This window comes from Sus scrofa, chromosome 13, assembly GCF_000003025.6.
Source record: "Sus scrofa isolate TJ Tabasco breed Duroc chromosome 13, Sscrofa11.1, whole genome shotgun sequence".
Classification (NCBI taxonomy): Eukaryota; Metazoa; Chordata; class Mammalia; order Artiodactyla; family Suidae; genus Sus; species Sus scrofa.
In genome coordinates this window covers 59556234-59577904 of record NC_010455.5, presented here as the reverse complement: position 1 = coordinate 59577904, position 21671 = coordinate 59556234, and the positions used below count along the sequence as shown (strand labels likewise).

Sequence of the window (21671 nt, the reverse complement as noted above, 5' to 3'; positions counted from 1 at the left end):
TATGCCTCCTATCATCCACCCAGTTGTCTTCCTCTAGGCTGATTTTAAATTTTAATTTTAGTCTGAAAATAAAAACACAATCCTCTACCAGTTGTATTTTCATCAGAACTATTGTAGATTTTAGAATTTTCCCTTTCTTGTTTTGAGTATTCTATTTTTACGGATGTGATTTGCTTTATTTTCTAAGCATAGAATATTGTTAACTCACCAGTAATCCCCCAGTAAACTAAGACCTTTACCACAGAGCCTGACCCTAAAATTGGACTCTTTCAACCTGATTTTTGGAGCCAAGTGCAAATCTTTACATTTGCCACTATTAAAATTAATCGTGTTACATTGGGTTCACCTGATTATCTTTTCAAGGTCATTCTGAATTACTGATGCTCTTATTTCATCTATTCCTTAATGGTTCATGTGATCAGAAAATGCACTCAGCATATTATTAGTAACATCATGTGTCATGGATAAGAAATTTCAACAAGAAAAGGTTGAGGAAAGAGGGCAGAGGATTGGCTAGGGATCTCCCTGCCAGGTTGACATGATGCCCTAATCAACAGGCCTGGGGTGAGACATTTAAATCAATCCCCCAAATTATCCTCTGTCGGCATCTTGCTAACAGAGGTATCACAAGAGTTTTTTTAAAAGGAGTCTTCTTGATGCTATTTTGACTAGCAGGAGAAAGACATATTTTTAAGAAAATAAGGTTAGTACTTATTTCTTGTTCACAAATATATGGCAGCAGAATGATATTAATGACAAAGTTATTAATCAGTGTGTATATGATAATCTTTTAGTAACAAGATATTTATACGTTTGAAGACAAAGATTTAAATATATACACACAGACACATGTATACATATATACCTATACATACCTAGATGTAATTCTAGAAGGAAACAAAACTTTGTCAATCTCTGTGAATGATAAGATTATTTTCCCCTAATATATCTATAAACAACACACATTATCATATACTTTAAAAATAATTCCAAAAATCTTCTGTTGGTGATAATCACTTTTCTTTCTACATTTCTTTTTTTTTTTTTTGCTATTTCTTTGGGCCGCTCCTGCGGCATATGGAGGTTCCCAGGCTAGGGGTCGAATCGGAGCTGTAGCTGCCGGCCTACGCCAGAGCCACAGCAACGCAGGATCCGAGCCGCGTCTGCAACCTACACCACAGCTCACAGCAACGCTGGATCGTTAACCCACTGAGCAAGGGCAGGGACCGAACCCGCAACCTCATGGTTCCTAGTCGGATTCGTTAACCACTGCGCCACGATGGGAACTCCATCTTTCTACATTTTATTAAGACGTAAAATTTCCCCTGAAGATGGTGTCCAGGGCACTTAGTTACAGCTGATGGACCCTGTTTTCTTTGCATTAAAAAGAGAATCAACATATTTGCCTCTCTATTTTCTACAGTTGCTGAAATATGATCAATAGTGTTTCAGGGGCCTCCTTTCTGGAAGTGTTTTCATCTCGCCTTTCAAATGTTTATTTCTGAATGTGCTGGGCATTTTCTTGTCTCTTGCACATTAGATCAATTTCTTCTGCCTGAGATTATCTTTAAATTTTTAACCTGGTGAGCTCTTACTCATCTTTTAGTTCCCAGTTCAATGATCATCTTTACCCCCCTAGTTAGCCACTCACTATTTTTGTTCCTCCCATAGTTTGAATGCAGTTCTATTTCTTTGCTCATCCGTATCCTCCTATAAACTGTGAGCTCCTAAGTTTTGGACCTTTCATAGATGCAGGCATTCCCTTGGGAACTTACTAAAAGAAAATTCCTGGGTTATATCCCTGGATATTTTGTTCATCAGGTTAAGGGGAGGGTCTAGGAATGGCTTTATTTAAAAAACAAACAAACAAACAAAAAAAAACCTAGACAATTCTGTTGCTTGTGGTCCAAAAGGCCCACATGTCCTAGAGGAAGGGAGATGGCTATATCTTTTGACTGTGTCCTCATATTTGGACTGCATCAGTGAGTCCCCTCATCACCTATATTAGTCTGTATAATTTCCTTTTTTTCTTACCCATCGAAAAGTGTTAGTGAAAACAGCATGGTCACCAGATGTTTTACCTATGCTGTGGGCAAAGCCAGTGGAGACAGGTAGATGTTAGATCAGAGGAAATGGGGGCTAGGCTTACAAAAGCAGATCTGGAAGATAAGGTGCTTCTGATTGATCCCTTTGGATCTCATTCTTTTAGGGAGAAGCCTAGCTTTATGTAACATTTATAAGCAGTTCTACTGCTGAAGAAAGAGATCGGGGCGGGGGGAGTTAATATGATAAAAGGTGACAGGGTTTTCAGTTTGGGAAATTTTCAAAGCAGATGTTGCTAATCTTTGCTTAATAACATGTCCTGCACTTTTGCACACTGATTACAGAACAGTTAGAAGGCCATGTAAAAAGCCACTGTTGCCCTAAATGTTCTGCTTATGTTTCTTCTCCCATAACCAGTAACCTACTTTCAGCTCTTCAAATGGCTGCATAAAAGAGACAACCATTTTAACCTTTTAGAAATGGATCTTGCTAGAGTAAATCAGAGAGAGTTGATGAAAATGTTAATTAACTTGCTTTCATCTTGGTCAGATTCTGTTTAACCTAAAGGCCTACACAGTCTTTTGGATGGTTTTCTTAGATTTGATTGCCTATGACAGCCAGAGAATTTCAATCAAGGTTTGGTGGGGTTACTCGTTTGGGAGGGCAATGCCCCTCCTGCCTCTGGCATAGAAAACAGACGCCAAGAAAGGAAAGTAAGCAAAAGTCACTTATGAATTATTCTTACACATCTCTCTTCTGTTTGGGGTTTGTAATAGACAAAATTTTCCTTTTCAAAGTTGGGAACAAAGTGTTGGCTTCCCCCATGGGACCACCTCTAAAATACAAGGAGACTGATGATTTGAAACACGCACACACACACACACCCCTCTGCTTGTGAGAGAGAATGTCCATTTAAAGCCAGTCTTAATGATGAAGCATCATTGGCAAATTACAGGAAGCTACAGTATTTAGGAACAAAACATAAAAAGACTTCATTTTACGTTCCTCCTTATTTATCACACAATTAGCCATTTAAAAATCCATTTCAGCTTTGGAAATTATTAAAAACACACACACACACACACTATAGTTGAAAATAAACCCCATGGATTTGGAACTGTTTTATGACTGAAAAGTTCAACATAAACCAATTTTTTCCTTCAGTTGGGGAACAGCTCTACAGCAAGACATAAGATGGCAGATGTAATTTAGAAAGATGTGCACAAGAAAGAGAGGGTTTTTATTTATATATTTGAAAAACATATCACTTTAATAATGTTGAGGATGTGTTCAGAAGTGGTAGCAGAGGTAGGTCAGAGATCTATGTTTTTTAATATCAACCTCCTCTCAAGTAAGGGCTTTATCACATTAATAGCTAAATCACACTGATTGTAAAACAGCTGAAATGAGGCAATTAGTATGGCCTATGACAGCCATGAAGAATGAAACATGTGAGGTTTTCAGTGCAAGCCAGATGGATATCTTCAATATACTTCTTATTATCTGCTTGTGGTAATAAGTTCAATTAAACTGAATCAGTACAACACAAGTCTCTTTGAATGGCCAGAAAAGAAATTAATTACGTGCTTCACATTGAATGAAGCCAAAGAGTCATCTTCTGTTTGCCTTTTTTGTTTGTTTGTTTTGTTTACTTTGGTAAGTACTCGTTAAGAAAGAAACCATTTATTTCATTCTATAGCACAGTTTTTTTTTCTTAAAAGAGAAATACTTGGATTAAATGGGTTAAATGTAACTAGTTATAAGACTTTATTCTATAATATTTGGGAGAGAAGTAGAAAATCAGATCCATTCTCTGGATGATTTTGACTACAACATCTGACAATGCAGAGGAATTCTAACCCAAGGTTTTCTTTTTAATCTGAGATATCATACACTTAAAACTACAAAAAAAATGTTTACCAATACTCATATTCCAATTTGTAGAATTAATATTCTTTAAAATTTTTTCATGGATCTCTAGCCATTTTCCCCTCTGAATATACATTAAAATTTACTCAAATAAAATACTATCAATACAGTTAAAGCCCTTTCATGTAACCCTACACTAGATCCCTTTCCTCACAAATATAACCACAAGTAAGCATTATGTTGAGCATGCATTTTTATGTCTAAATGTTCCATGGTATTATTTTTATTACGAATTTTCTATTAAACCATATTACATGCATTATATGAAATACCACCATCTGCATTATCCTTTAATTTACTTGCATATTTTCCTTTTGGTTATTACCAACAACAACATGATGAACATCTCTGCAAGCCTACCTCAGAACATGTGTAATTTCCTCCAGAATAAATACCCTAAAATGGAGTTGCTGGGCCATGGAGACTGAACTTTTTCATTTTTACTTGTTTTCCTTAGTGTCTATTCAGGTTTGCATTGCTACTCATAGTGCGTGAGTACCATTTTCCTCACGTTCTTACCGACAAAAGTTTTTGTTAGATCTCTACTCTTTGCCACTCTTACATGTAAAAAGTCATATCACACTGGTATTTTACATTTCCCTGATTACTAGCACTGTGTATTTTATACTAAAGGAAAGGAAGCGAAACTTGCCTTAAGCATAGAGGCCTTCCTAGGAGGGCAGAGTTGGCATAGAGAAGCACAATAGTTAGGAATTAGGTCTTCCTTCTAGACCAAGGATGGAGAAATGCTGGACAGGATGAAATCAGAGGAGACTGTCCTCATAAATTTGAATCTCAGCATTATAAAGGGAGAGAAGCTCTTTTACAGAGAGGATCAGGCAAAAGGAAGATCATATCCATGACGGATATTGCTAAAGGCACACAATTTGCTAAATCTATGTGGCCCTCATTAGCGCTCATGAAAATCTCAGTGGAAATAATTTTGCTGTTTCATCAAAATCTTGGATTTGTGTCTTGGTAAAAGAGAGTTCCAGGTTATATCAGAGCATGACATAACCTGGAACACAGGTTAGAACAAGAGGAAGAACAAGAGGCACAATGATAGTCTCTTGCTTAGGCTTCTCCTATTTTATCAGCTGGTGCAAACTCTAGGCGCAGGTGTTCACAGATCCAGTTGGGTCTAGTATTGAAATGTTCTGGCCACTGTCCTTTTAGAAGGGGGTCTAACATAATTAGCAGTTAGCACTTCTAACAACAAACTTTTCTCACCTACTCTAGATGCCTTGGGTCAGAATTTGTGTTAATCCTATTAGAAAGACACTTAATTATTGCCTAGAAATAATTGGTTCCAGTGGAAGGCATCTAATTAGGTTGAAATGTATTCTGTTATAAGGGCCCAATGTTAAAAGCTTTCATTGCGGTTTAGCAGCCAAACATCATTGCTGGTTACTGATTTCTGATTGATCCCTAGTCAAATATGGGTAAAACCTTGAATAATTTTACATAGAAGATGTGGGCTGCTTCAAACTCACTTTCAAGAAAGATTCCAATTGAAAAGACTCTACATTACAGTGTCAGTCATGCTATGCATGGAAAGGTCGATATTTCTCAATTTCTTACAGTTAAAATGGAAGAACAATTTCTTTTTTCTTTTTTTTCTTTTTAGGGCCACACTGCAGCATATATAAGTTCCCAGGCTAGAGGTCCAATCAGAGCTTCACCTGCTGGCCTACGCCACAGCCACAGCAATGCCAGATCCCCCACCCACTGAGTGAGGCCAGGGATCAAACCTGCATTCTCATGGATACTAGTGGGATTCATTTCTGAGGTGCCACAAAGGGAACTCCCTAGGTTGATAATGGGGGCAGGTGAAGGGCCTGGAAAAAACCTCCTTCCCAATTCTAGTTTGTAATCAAACTCAAGGAGATGTGAAAATTTCAAGTTGTGTGTGACCTGGCTACACTTTGGAACAAATATTGAAGATCTCTTTGGGGAAGGAAAATAGCTATCAGAAGAAGGGATTAGTAAATTTTCTTTTGTAAAGAGCTGAAGAGTAAATGTTTTAGGCTTTGCTGGTCAAGAGCAAAATTGAGGGTATTTAAGCAGGTACTTAAATATTACATGGTCTCTGTCATGACTTCTTACCTCTGCTGTCATGACGAAACAACTGCCATTTATGTGTAAAAAAATGACATGGCTGTATTTCATAAAAATATCATTTATGAACACTGAAATAATAACTTCATAAAATTTTACATATCTGAAAGTTTTATTATTTTTTAGATTTCTTTTCCACCAGCTAAACATGTGGAAATCATTCTGAGCTAATGAGCTATATAAAGCTAGGTGGCTAGCTGGATCTGGTTTGTGGGCCACACTTTACCAACCCCTGATAATGCAGTCTCCTCAGACTTTGGTGGACAGAGGATCAAGCAGTGTTTACTAAAAATGTAGAGTTTTCAGGTCTCATCCTTAAAGATTTAGATTTGTAACCACAAGTCTGTTATCAATGTCTGTGAGCTTGTTTCTGTCTTGTAGATAGGTTCATTTGTGCCATATTTTAGATTCCACATATAAGTGATATCATATGTATTTGTCTTTCTCTTTCTGACTTACTTCACTTAGTATAATAATCTCTGGTTGCATCCATGTTGCTGCAAATGCCATTGTTTCATTTTTTATGGTTGAATAGTATTCCAGTGTATTTATGTACCATATCTTCTCAATCTATTCATCTGTTGATGGACATTTAGGTTGTTTCTATGTCTTGGCCATTGTAAATAGTACTGTAATGAACAAAGGTGTGCATACATCTATTTGAATTAAAGATTTGTCCAGAATATGGGAGGGAGTGGGATAGACTAGGATTTTGGGGTTGGCAGATGCAAACTATTACATTTAGAATGGATAAGCAAGAAGCTCCTACTGTATAGCACAGGGAACTCTATCCAGTCTCTAGGGATAAAACATGATGGAAGATGGTATGAGAAAAAGAATGCATGTGTTTGTGTGACTGGATCACTATGCCATATAGCAGAAACTGACACAACACTGTAAATCACCTATACTTTAATAAAAAAGTAAAAATTTAAATAATATTTATATCTGTTAGGTTGGGGGTGAAGCACTGGGAATCTGCACTTCTATTAAGCATTCCACTAAACTTCCACTTACTGGGTGGCAGGTATAGTTCTTTGATGTAGGACAGGGTTTCTCAAAATATAGTCTTGAACCATCACAGCCACAGAGTTACTGAAGGTCATTTTGGATGTAGTTCAGCTAGATAACTATGCATAGCTTAAAGCCCTACATTTCATTCTGAGCCTTAAAGGTGATCAATAAGAGCTAGGGTTGCTATTACTATAGTTATCTTGGTGAACTACATCCAAGACAAAGAAAAGTTGCTCTTCTTTAGGACTGCTACTTCAAAATACCTGTCATAGGAAACCTGTACAGCAAAGACACTGTGTCATGCAAAATGGCATGCCTTTAACTCTGCCATGGAGATAAAAATGAATTAGTAAGTACAAAATTGCATGTAAAGGTAGCCTGCCTTCCATATAATTCTTAATGATGTTGACGATCGCTAAAGCACCTGTACAAAGAAAGGTCATATATTATGTTTTCTGTTAGGATCCAGGGGTTTGACTTGAGAACTGTTCTTGCTTAAAATGAAACAGGAAACCAAATCCCAAATATACTCTAATGAGATTAAAATATAAAATCAGTTGACTTTAGAAATTGAGAGGATGGGATGATAACCAAGAGCCCCCTGAGCACCTGTCAAAATTCTGCAGTTTGAAAGCCTGCTGTGTATAATCTGAATATTTATCCATTTTGTGATTGCCTTCTAGAGATTAATTTTATTTATTTATTTATTTATTTATTTATTTATTTATCTTTTTAGGGCCGCACCCATGGCATATGGAGGTTCCCAGGCTAGGGGTCCAATTGAAGCTGTAGCTGCTGGCCTACACCACAGCCACAGCAATACAGGATCCAAGCCGTGTCTGTGACCTACACAGCTCATGGCAACACAATATCCTTAACCCACTGAGCGAGGCCACAGGGATTGAACCTGCGTCCTCATGGATACTAGTCAGATTTGTTTCCACTGAATCATGATGGGAATTACTAGAGATTTATTTTAAACCTGCCATAACTGCTGTGATGGATCAGTCCCCTCACTGCCCCTCCTTAACTTACTGTTCCTGTGTTTGACAGAATCTTTAGTTTCTCTCCAAAATATGAAGGGTGGGGATGGGGAGGAAGAGAATTGGTTTTTAAAAGCATTGTTAATGGCAGAATTACTGTAAAAAGGTTAGGGAAGACATGTTCTGATGTCTGACCTTTACAGTGTTTTAATCCCAGACATCTATGGAGATCAAGACGAATACAAGCACATTTTAAGGTTAAAGCACACCTTCTCTGATAAATTAGTCCCTTTGTAGATCTCGAGATTGAATTAAAATACAGCGCTCCATCATCTTTTGGGCTAAACTGTTACATTTACATTAAAGGTGCAGGGCTCAAGCATTTCCACGTGCAATTCAGGGCTTGGCACAGTTCATGTGGAGTTCAGAACGGTCTTCCTTGCTTTTATCATGCTTTATGGGGCAGATTTCTAAATTGTGTTTCTCCATTTATGTTAATGTCCTTCTCAGAGACGTAGCGGTCCAGGTATCCCTCTGCACACACGTGTACTTCTCATTAATGCTAATGAGCGTCAGAACCAAGTAACGGGAAATAAATGTCCTTTTCAACATCTTCTGACCTTACTCAAGGAACAGGATTAAGTCCTGCGAACATATTAAGCAGATAAAGCTCATATCTATTTTTTTACCACCTCACCTGGAAGAAGGATATAAGAATCAGAGGGCCTCTGTGGAGAAAGTGAGGACTGCTGAATACCAGCAGCCAAGCTCAGAAAGAACTGCTTTTAAACGAATGAATTCCAGCTACCAGTCAGGTGGGGCACACCAGACTTGATTATCCCTACAGGTCTCTGCCTTCCTCTTTCCATAGGACACCAGGCTCTTCCCACCCTATCCTTCCTGTCCCTCCATTTATTACAAAATCTAAGTGTCTAAAGTGTTCATTTGCCTCAGCAGGACATGTGGCCAGCAGAAGCAGTGGCGTACTGATCCTGTGACACGTCCCTCTAAGCCCTTTCCATAAGTCCACTGAAATTCTCCTAAAAATTACCGCTAAATCACATTTCCCAATCTTCATGTACAACCCTCACACTTTTTTGCATATCCTTTTATTTATTTATTTTTCTTTTTTGGCTGCATATGAAAGTGACGGGACTAGGGATCAAATCCAAGCTGCAGCTGTAATCCACTGCACCTCCAGGCCAGGGAATGAACCAGCGCCTCCACAGAGACAAGCTGGATCATTAACCCACTGTCCCACAGCAGGAACTCCTGCACATCTTTTTATAACAATGCATATTTAATATTTTTCTTTATACTGACTCATTTATGTACATCTATTTTAAAAGGAGATTTTAAAAAATCATTGCTATTATTGGAAAGCTAGCATTTTCCTTACACACTGAAAGAAATGTATAATTACTAACATTGAAAAAAAATCAGTTTAACTCTGAATTCCCGAAAATTATCTCTTATACCAAACATGGCAAATCATTGTTTACATTTTACTACAAGGCAAGAAATAAAATATTACATTTCTTAAAATAGGTAGAAGTTACTATGATAGCAACATTTATATCCACTCAAATAAGGAGGCGATCATGGGGCATTCCATCTTTGGTGCCTCTCCTAGCTTTGCACCATAATTTGGTAGAAGAGGAGCAGGAGGGAACTGTATGCACAGTTGGGAATGCTTTTATCCTGGGACTGGTGCTACTGCTGAGATAAGAACTCTTATGGGAACTAAAGGACTTTCCTTTTGCCAAGTATTTTGAGAGCTGACAGAGTCAAGGCTCATGAGAAGGATGCTAAACAAATACAGGACATAACTGGTTCTTCCATGTGAAAACACCCCGGATTCAACCAGATATAGCAGGATATAAAAGACATCTATGTTTAAGTGTTTATACTCTTTCACCCTCTCAATCACATCTTTGGGGCAAGCTCACTTCCCTTTTTTCTAATAGGTTGGTGGAAACTTCATGAACTTCTATATCCATAAGATTTAGAATGTATGGATAGCTATTTCATTAAAACACAACAATAACAGCAAAACAACAACTACTATTTCCTAACTACCAGACACCAGCCCTTCACATGGATTATCCCAGCCATCAAAACAACCCTATGAAGGCAGCACTGCTATTAACCACACAAGTTAATTATTTTATTCAAGGTTGCGGAGCCAGTAAGCAGGTGAAATGAGATTTAAAGGCACACCTCTCTGATGCTAAGCCTAGCCTCTAAATCACTACCTGCGACTGCCGCCTAGTATGCTCTTCTACCTCCATAACTAGCAGATAATCTATAATTAGGCTTCAGCTTTGTCATTAATAGCCCTGAAACCGTGGGGTTCCTCCTGGTCCTAGTTCATCACTAAGTTTCCTTTCGTAGCTTTTTGTAGCTTTTATCAGTGAGCAAAGACCTCCAGCTGAAATTTTGTTTTACAAGCATCATCGAACTTCCTTTTCCTTCGCCTGTGAAATAGAGTGAACACAGTGAGTCATACACCCAGCTACTGCTCTGGGTGAATAAACTAATAGAATGAAATAGCTGGAGTGAATTTAAAACACAGATTTATGCCTGACTCTTGGACTTGTAGTTGTCCATCTGCATAGATAGACAAGTATATTTATGACAAAACGGCTTCCCTAAATGGCAGTACATTTCCAACTTCTAAGGACCCTGAAATACATATTAGGCGATTTTTAGCTTTCTTCTTTAAATTGAAATAGAGGCAACTATTCTTTTGGGAATATTTTTGTTTGCCTTAGGCTATCTTACTTCACAGAGGGAGCCACAAATGGTCAAGAGGGAAATCATATGCAATAACACATCTATACCTATTATGGAGAAACAGGAAAAATGAGATTTCCTGGTAAAGTAGAAAGAAGCAGGGCAAAGGCAGAAGCAGGGTTCCTGGATTCACATCCCTCATCTGCTCCTGGTGATCCTGAGAAACGCAGCAACCTGAGCATTATCTTCCTCAGTCAGATGATCGCCAAGATCCCTGATTCAAAAATTCTATGACTTGGCAAGATACAAAGTATCAGAGATGCAAATGAAATGTAAATTAAAATCTCATCCTTTACAATCCTTACTTGATACTTTCAGCCCATCCCATCAACCTGATCTTGGATTAGACTTAGATTATGTGCTGTGCCAAGAGAAGAAAGGACATTGTGTCACCTACTATAAAGCACCCAGGCTAAGTTATGTGGAAAATTCTATTTCCTTAAAACTGACAGGGTTGGCTGGGTGACTGAAGCAAAGCACAGAGGTGGTCAAGGCCCTTTATTAGTATAATAATCCATATCCATACCTTTGAAAAACCCAGGCAGCTCTGTTAAAAATTGCCAATGTCATTGTTTAAACTGAGTCAGCTAAAAATAGTATTTGAGTCCTGGGTTTTCAATTTGTTTAGCACAGTGTTCCTAGACAAGAATTTCAAATCTATAGAGACTTGAAAGAAATTTAATTAAAGGACTGAAGATAACATTAGTTACAATACTATAATAGATACAATGGCTGTAATTCTCAAAATTGTATTGGGTGATGCTGAAATAAGATAGCCTTTCAATCATATTCATTACCAACAGTTCTCTAAGAATTATTAATCATGTCATGTCTGCCATGATGAATTAATTTAGCAACACAGTGATATCTATACATATTAATAGGAAGGACATCACTTCAATAGATTACATCACTTGCAAAGAGGACACATATATTAATCCATGTGTTCTCTGGGTTAGTCATTACCTTTTACTACCAGGTTTCCAGTGCTGCTAGCAGTTCCAAAATGGTTAGTGGCTATGCAGGTATAACTTCCAGCATCTGATTTAGTCACATTGATGATTCTGAGGCTTCCATCTTCAGAAATGGTAATTCTGAAATCAAAGCAAATAAACCAAAAATGGTAAGTTGATCCCATATGACCAACTGGAAATTATTTCTGGCATTCTGTCATTTGCAAAATATCAAGTCATGGCTACATCACTTGAAGGCCTCATCCGTATTTAGAATATTCATCTACACCCACATAGATATAATAATTAGGTTGTGTGACTTATTTAGTACTTTTAACACTTTTCTTGCTAATACGGTCTCAGCATTCTGTTGGAATAACTATAACTACTAGAAATGTTAGATAGGTTATAGTCACTCTCTTTCTTTGGCAGCTCCAACCACATTATGCAAAGGGAAGGCTTGTTGTGGATCATTATTAGTCTTAAAACTACTGAAGAATAAGAAAAAAAAAATCCCTTGATTGGCCTCTTTAAGCATTTTCACTGCAAGTGCTTTCTTTTAGATGAAAGGCTTAAATTAAAGGAGTTATTGGTAGGCAACTTTCTTTCTGAAATATGCCGGACAACATAATTTTTATGAGATGCAAGAACTGAACTTAAAAAAATTAAAATATCCCCCAACATAGCACCACTTTGGCAGAAAAGCAAATGTGGATGGCACATCTCAGGGCCCATGATTCGGGACAGATAGCTACTACCACGTAGGAAGGAAACACTCTCAGTGACAGATGGAAAACTGGAACAGGAAAGATATGAGAGCACCATACTTTCAACATGACTACAGCAGAAGGGAAACATGCAAAGATGAATAAGATCCATAGCCTGGTTTAGAGGCTAGTTGGAGAAATAAGAAATATACAGAGATGGCTCATTAAAGGTAAATGTCTATTGAATCTCTACTGTATCTTTCAAATCTACCCACTTCTTTCTATCTCTTCTGTGTCTTTTTTTAAATTTTATTTTAAAGGTTTTACATATTTTTTCTTTTTCTTTTTCTTTTTTTTTTTTTTTTTTGGTCTTTTTGCCATTTCTTGGGCTGCTTCCGCGGCATATGGAGGTTCCCAGGCTAGGGGTCTAATCAGAGCTATAGCCCCCAGCCTACACCAGAGCCACAGCAACGTGGGATCCGAGCCGCATCTGTGACCTACACCACAGCTCGCAGCAACGCCAGATCATTAACCCACTGAGCAAGGGCAGGGACTGAACCCACAATCTCATGGTTCCTAGTCGGGTTCGTTAACCCCTGCACCATGACAGGAACTCCTATATTTTTTTCATTTTTTAAAGTTTTATTGAAGTATAGTTGATTTACAATGTTGTGATAATTTTTGCTGTACCATAAAGTGATTCAGTTATACATGTACACACATCTATTCTTTCAGATGCTTTTCTCATAAAGATTGGGTAGAGTTCCCTGTGCTACACGGCAGGTCTCTGTTGGCTAATCACATATACCTCTGTGTTCTTTCTCATCCAACCTATCAAAAGCCTCTTAAATGATCTATGTATTTCTATTCCTTCCCCTTAAATGCATTCTTTAGTCAATGGCCAGGTGATCTTTTAGCAGATCAGATTATATCACTTCCCAGATTTAAAGTTTCTTCTTCGGCTCTACATTGAACTCAGAATATATTCTTTTCCAGACCCTACAAGGCCTAAGGGATCTGGCTTTTGCCTTTTCTTGCCTACTTTATTTCATTTTAATCTCTCTCTCTCTCTTTTTTTTTTTTTTTTTCTTTTTAGGGCCACACATGCAACATACAGAAGTTTCTCGGTTAGGGGTCGAATCCATAGAAGGCCGCCACATCCACAGCAACACTGGATCCAAGATACATCTGTGACCTATGCCACAGGTTGCACCAACATCAGATCCTTAACCCACTGAGCGAGGCCAGGGATCGAACCCACATCTTCATGGATCCTTAAACAGATGAGCCACAATGGGAACTCCCATTTAATCTTTCCACCCTTCAATGAGCTCTAGTCACACTGGTCTTCTGCAAGCTTCTAAAGTATCTGAAACTCCTTCCTACCTGAAGGCCTTCCTATGTGCTGTTCTGTCTGCCTTGACATCAGGACAGAGCTGCCACCTTCAGACCCTCTTAGAACTTAACTTGGAGGTAGATTTTCCTTATAGACTTTTCCTGACTCATGTGTCTAAAGCTGATTTCCCTTTTCCTGTTATTCTCTTTTTTTGGTAGGTAGGCACTTTATTTCCTCTTGTTCAACACAATCCAGAAGTTTTCTTTACTTGTTAACTGTTCAATTACATGGAATATTTAGGTTCCATGGGGACAGAGACTGTGTCTGCTTTAGGACTCAATCTCCTGGATTGAGTACAAAGAATGAAATGCAGTAGATGCCCTGGAAGCACCTGCCAAGGGATGAAGTGAATAAATTTCATAAGAGAAAAGTCAATCCTATGTTAAAAGGATTCAGAGTGGGTGAAACACTCGGCCCTAGTGCCAACTTTCACAGAGTCCTTTACAAACAGGACTAGAATAGAACAAGGCTGATTTAATAGAACTTTTGGCTAAACATTTTTTAAAAAATCACAGGAAGATATAAGCAGACAAAGTCACAAATGTGTGTAAACCTTTTTGTGAAAGCTCTTAGGGATGGATAAGCTACAGCCATCCTGATGACCTTTTTAGCTCTGCCCCTCCTCCCAGCTCATGACAATCAAAAACATTTCCTAAACTTTCCCTGGGGGCAAAATCACCCCTAGTAGAGAGCTTCTGGTCTACATTAGTCTTTCTTTTTTAATTACTCAGAATATTATGATGATTACCTTCTAAACAGATAAGATACACGAAAGGTTCTATTGACTGTAGAGTGCTGTACAAATGTTTTTCCTAATGTCATTTCCATCCCCGCACCCCTAATTTTTGTATTTCCATTACACCCACATATTGTTATTACCCAGCTGCAGGGCTCAGCTAGTTCTGCACAGTCTCTCACAAGCCTCTCCTTTCTCTTTATCCTCAAAACTTCCCCATCCAATTTCCTATGTGCCCTATAACATGAGAAAGTCATTTTACAAAACAACTGTACTATCCCTCTTAAGATTTCATGCCTGGCACTGGTTTAGCGTTTTAATCTTCCTATTGGTTTTCACAAAGAGGTGAGTAAAAGAGCTAAGCCTCCAGAGAGAGAGAGAGAGAGAGTGACAGACCATGGAGAAGGTCAGTGAGGAAGGGAATTTGTAGAAGAATTCATATTTTTTAGTAGCCTCCACTAAATCTCACCACACTTCTGTGACTTCTTATTCTTCCTAGGTATAATCCAGATGTGGGTGCAATACAGAGTTTGCAGAACTGCTCTTTTGGGAAATTCAACCACTTCCTTATCCGAGCACTATAGTATAGTGAATAAGAACATATGTTCTGGAACTAAATTGTCTAGACTCAAATCAGGCTTGAACCAGTTATGAACAATGTGGCTTTGGATAAGTTAACGTCTCTGTATCTAATTTTTTAATTTGTGATACTGAAATAATAAAAGTAACTCTATTCCTAGGGTTGTTGTAAAGATGTGCAGTACTCAGAATGGCACATGGCACGTAAAATGCATCACATAAGCGCACCAGCCAAAAGTTCTATTAACTAGAGCTCTGTGCCTTCCTAGATCCATTGCTTTGAACATTAATAAAGGCCTCGGTTAAGGCTATAGAACTCTTGAATAGGTCTGCCCCTCTGGAGCCCAACAACACATGATTATGCTTAATGAAGCATCTGGGTGACAACAGTAGCCATGTAAGGGGATAAAAAACTGGACTCATTCACTCATAGAAATCCACTACATCCCTCCTGTATACCAGGCCTTTATAAATCATGAGGGCTTTAGATAGTTCCATAACTAGAAATGATCCCACTGTGTTACATACTATAACACACAGATTTCTGTAAATGTATTGGAACAGGGGTGTTACTTTTCCAATGGAGCAGCTGTTTCTCATACTACCTATAGTCTAAAGATGGGCAAGGACCAAGGCCTGGCCAATCAGGATACCCTATTCTTCTATTTTCAGTGATTGGTTTAGAAATAGGAATCCAGCAAAACTAGGAGCTATTTGAGGAAATGATCTCTTTTTGATGAATTGTTAAATCTGAAGATAGGCATCTAGAACTGTTGGCAGTCATCATATGTGCCACAGATATCATGCCTTACAGAAGCCAAGCAAAGATAAGAGAGCCTAAAAGACAGAGAGGCAGAGATGTTATGACTTCTGTGAGCGCCATGCCGGAAGCCTGCAGTTTCCCTTGGATGTCCCAATTATATGAACCAATGCTTTAAAGTACTAGAAATTGGGTTCTGGAGTGCCTGCTGTGGTATAGTGGTTTAAGGAACTGATGTTGCTGCAGCTGTGGTGTAGGTTGCAGTTGCAGCTCAGATTCAATTCCTGGCAGCCCAGGAACTTCCATGTGCTACATGTGCAGCCGAAGAAAAGGAAATTGGGTTCTAAGCCCTTACAACTGGACAAGTCCAATCTGTTGAAGAAATTACTGAACTTCTTCAAGAGATGGCAGTAGTGAAAGTGGAGAGGAGAGAACAGACTCTGCACAGGATTTGTGACATTATTTACACAGAACTTGTTAGAAGACTGATTAACTGCACTATAGAGGCACCACCATGGGGTTCTGAGTATGAAAAAATTGACCTGATCTTTCTTCATACACAGCTGTACCTCATACCATTTATTCCTGTAAATAAGGGCTAAGTGTACAATGACCTGTTGCTTTGAATCTGTTTTTGGGGGGAATTTTATGAGCAAGGAATTAGCTATGGAGCTAGTATTTGGCCTTGGGGGCTAAGGTATTTTTAGAGAAAGTATTTTTCAATACTATAAAGAGTATTTTTCAATGAATACTTCTACATCTCTCTTTATTCCATAAATAGAAGGTCTAAATCCAGTTCAAGGATAGTTTTATTTTCATGTTTGTTTCTTGAGGTTTCAAACTTTTCACTTTTAGTTTCCCCATTTCAGACTACTGACTGACCTATAGCTATCAGCTTGATAGCAAACTCGGAGCTCCTCTTAATACTCATGAATAGCAATGGAGTTAGATAAAAAGAATTGAAAATGTTAATCTGTTTCTGGTCTAGAACAGAAAGGTAAGCCTTGACCTACCTGTAGGCTCTTTTTAAAACATTGATAGTATCAGAGAAATGTCAAAGATGATAAAGCAGCAAGTGGAAAAAATAAAGGTGTGACACAGGACTTAATTTTCTCTACATGAAAAGAGGTCATCCAATTCACAACATAGTAAATTACCTATCTCATGGAGAAGCGGTTGTTCCCCCACTGTCATTTTGGGACTTCAGATCCATAGGGGATAGGAGCATATATGGAATTATGAGATAAATTGAATCTCTCTTTCTCAATATGAGGTGCTGGGTTGCAGCCATTGAAGAGCTGACCTTGTCAGTCCTATAAATCAAAACCAGTCTTGGGACATTGGACCTTTAAAAATGCTGATCTTTTCTTTTTGGGGGCTTTAGTAACAGATGGCAAAAGCTGCCGACTCCACAATATTCTAAAACCCTATAGAGAAGGGTTATCCCAAAATGGTACCCTATGATTTTTGAGCAGTTCTGCATGGAAGCCCAATTGCTGGTGACAGAAACAATATGTCCTCACAAGCTTCTGGGTCAGAAGGAAGCACTTATAAGTAAATCCCTTTCAAATACAATTTGCAAAAAAATAACTTCTCCCCTTATGCCAAGGGACAAATTATGGGTTAATAATATCCTTTCAACAAACAAACAGTAGAAGTATCAAACTGTTAAGTTAAATTTTATATTGTCTGTGATATTATAAATCAGGGATAACATAACTCACTTAAGATAGATATAATTAAAAAAGAACTTTGGGTGGGGGAGGGATGGATTGGGAGTTTGGGATTAGCAGAAACAAGCTATTATAATATAGAATGGATAAACAACAAAATCCTACTATATAACACAGAGAACTATCTTCAATATCCTGTGATAAATCATAATGGGAAAAAAATGCTCAAAGGGTCATAACAGGCTTTTCTATTCTTTTATATATGATGAGCTCCAGAAATCATGTTTGGAAGTTGAAAGCCTGAATGTCAAAAAATAGATTTACACATTACAATGGGAGTGAACACCCCAAGGAGGCTGAAATATAGTATTAAACCTCAAACAGAGTCAGCATAAACATTGCCATATCTGAGCTGAAGAAAACTGGCAGGATGGTGGAGCTGTCACCAGACTTCTGACCCCAGAAACTACCAGTGGTGCCCAAGAATGAGGAAGATATGCAGTTGGGTTTGCTTCATTCCAAATAGAAATTTCTTTTAAACAAAATTATTGGGAGATTTCATGTAAAAACCTATTCCTGGCTAATTGTGGTCAATGGGAAAATGTGGAGGAGTTCTATAACACAACCCCTCAGAGCACAAACAGGCCAGAGGGAAACAGAGGAAACTGCTTTATGCAGCTGATGGGCTTTCTTGCTCCCACCCTTCCCTGGCCTCATTAATAATGTCCCTCCCTCCCTCCAGTGGGTTTTTCGAGATCGTTTTCAACTTTGTGGGGCAGGCTTTAAGCTTAAGGCCACACTTTGTCTTGGATTCTCCCCACCCCAGTCATCCTGTACAGAGAGAACACAGCAGTGGAGCAGGAGGGGAAGGTGGGCTTTGTATTGGTTTCCCAGGTCTGCCATGGCAAAGTATCCGGAACCAGGTAGCTTAAAAGAACAGGCATTTATTGTCCTACAGGTCTGGAGAATAGAAGATTGAAGTCAAGGTGCTGGCAGGGTTGGTTCCTCATGGAGACTCTGGAAGAAATCATTACTAGCCTCCTTGAGCTTCTGTGACAGTCATCAACCCTTGGTGTCCCCTGGCTTATAGATGCATCACTTCCATCTCTGCCCTCACTCCCTGGGGCAGTTCTTCCTGCATGTCTCCTCATGTCATCTTCCCTCTGTGTATGTGTCTGGACCCCAATCTTCTTCTTGCAAGGACACCAGTCATTGGATTAGGGTCCATCCTAATGCTGTAGACTTCATTTTAACTTCAGGTAGACATGAAATTTAAGCGACACTCTACAATCTACGAGTGTCAAGACAGGAAATTTAAGTGACACTCTACAATCTACAAGTGTCAAGAGAGGAAACCCACCACAGTTGTTGGTCTGGGTTGAGCAAGCAGTGGCAGGGCTTACTTTGCAGCTGTGAAAGGATGGGGAGAAGGGGCGATGTAGGGGTTGCATTTGCTTCTATGGTCATAGAATCATCACACGTGTGCTTACCAGTCCACCCCTTTCCCTTCTCTGTGGGACTAGCCCTTTTCCCCAACGGTGGCTAACAGAGACTTAAAATGACTGCTCTTGAGGTGGTAAACTAATAATCAAATGTAGATTATGAAGGATGGTTTGATGTGGCAATGGATAATAGGTAACAGTGTAAAAGTCCAACAGGGAAACAAAAATTAAGGCCTAGATGCATTTTCAATTAATTTTTTAATTAAAACTCCTTTGTTCACTGGAATCAACTAGATCTGACATTCTGTCCTTTCTCTGTTGTTGTTATTCTAGGCAATTCACCAATATTTTATTTTGATGTTAAAATTATGGCCAAAATAAGATAGAGGAGATATCTATCAAAATGATGACTTATGGTTTTCTAAGGAGTTTTGCATAGAATCTGAATTGCTATAGAGAGGCTGTATTTTAGCTTGTCCTTTAGACAATAAAAATACAGAATAGTTTTAGAATATGACACCTATTGAGTAGTGAAAACTTTAAAGGAGGGAAGAAAGGGCAAGGAAGAGACAAAGATTTTTATACCCAACTTATCAAATGGAATATTAGCCTGTGGCCAACAGAGCTGAAGACACATGGACTTTGAGCTATCCTTGGCTTTGCATTGGTTGAAAATTGAGAAAAGCCTGGCAGATAAACTGTCATTGGTGTGCTGTAGGTATTAGCAAAAAACACCAAAACTTTGTTCTGAAGGGGAAAAAAAGGACTTGGTTTGAATTTGGCTCTCTATTTTAATAAAATTCAAAAACTATTTTAACATTTGTGGTGGTGAATTTCATGTGTCACTTTACTGGGATAAAGGATGCTCAGATGGCTGGAAAACATCATCTCTGAGTATGTGTGGGAGGGTATTTCTGGAAGAGATTAGCATTTGAGGTCATGCAAGAGTCAAGATTGCCCTCACCAATACAAATGGACATCATCCAATCTTTGGAGGGCCTGATGGAACAAAAAGGCAGAGGAAGGGAGAAGTCGTTCTCCACTTGAACTGGGACACTCATCCTCTCCTCACTTCCTAACCTTGGACATCAGTGCTCCTGGTTCTTAGACCTTTAGACATGGACTGAGATTTATGTTACTGGCTGTCCTCGTTCTCAGGACTTGGAATGTCACCACCAGCTTTCTTGTTCTCCAGCTTGCAAATGGCAGATTGTGAGGCCTCCTGCCTCCTTAATTATGTAAACCAATTCCTATAATAAATCTTCTCATATTATCCTACTGGTTCTGTTTTTTCCGTGTCTGACCAACACATCTTTTAACTAGAATTTGCTTGAGTTTATATATTTATTTACTTACTTCTTTTGCTTTTTAGGGCTGTACCCACAGCATATGGAAGTTCCCAGGCTGGGGGTCGAATCAGAGCTGCAGCTGCCAGCCTACACCACAGCAACAGCAACGTGGGATCCCAGCCTCATCTGTGACCTACACCACAGGTCATGGCAACACCGGATCCTTAACCCACTGAATGAGGCCAGGGATCAAACCCACACCCTCATGGATCCTAGTCAGGTTCATTACTGCTGAGTCATGATGAGAACTCCTAGTTTATCTATTTAATTTCAAAAGATATGTAGAAATTCTCAGCCAGACTGGAAAGAGCAAATTATCATGGTTTATGGAAAGATTATTTCACAGTAATGTGTGGTTTATATAGAGAGTCAACTGAGAGCCCTAGAAGATGGCTTTGCTCCCTATCTTAAGGTATAAAGGATGCTTTGGATGAATTTAAATGAAGGTCAGTAGGAAGAGGCTTACTCCAAGGGCAATTTCAGGCCAACCTGTCATTGATCTTTCTGTGTAGTGTCCACAGCAGCAATAGACATCGTTATTGAACAGACACACTGGTGATAAAGTTCCCTTAACAGATAATTTGCTTTCTGTCATCACATTCAGGTTTAATAAACCACTGAACAACCTGTGTATTTTAGACTGCCTGCAGAACTACCACTGGTTCCAAGCCCATCACCCTTGCCTGCAGCACTGCTCAAAAGAGAAAATAAACTCACATTTGTCCAACTCTCTCTGAATAACAGTTTAAAAAGCTTCATAAAATAACCTGGAAGGAACTATCTTTCCAGGGCAAGATGAGTATTTAAAATCATAGTTTATTTTTATTATTCTTTGTGACACAGTACATGGATGGACATGGGAAATAGACCTCTTAGGCAGGTAAAACCCTTGTAATTTTATGTATTATAAATAACACTGAAATACCATGCTTTGGGAAGAAAAAACAAAAATAAAGGACAGGTTTTTGTCTAAAATTTTTTTTTAAATTGCTGCCTTTAATTTAGGCAGAACCTCACTGTGTCTCCATTAATATAAGACTTAGAATCCTTTCTTCCAGGAACTTATGACCTGAGATAATTTCAACATAAATCTACAAGGCATTGGAAAGATGAATGAGGTGGAGACAGGAAGGTAATATAATATTCTATTTTCTATACCTCTATGTATTTTACCAAAGCATCATAATAAATAA

At 38.6% G+C, this 21671-nt stretch overlaps 1 protein-coding gene across 1 annotated transcript in view; it reads right to left on the bottom strand.

Annotated features, from left to right (window-relative positions):
* CNTN4 (contactin 4) overlaps positions 1-21671 on the bottom strand; it is a 999482-nt gene that overhangs the window by 64230 nt on the left and 913581 nt on the right. Inside the window, 1 exon segment of the mRNA XM_021070955.1 lies at positions 11850-11977. Coding sequence (XP_020926614.1) covers positions 11850-11977 — 128 coding nt within the window.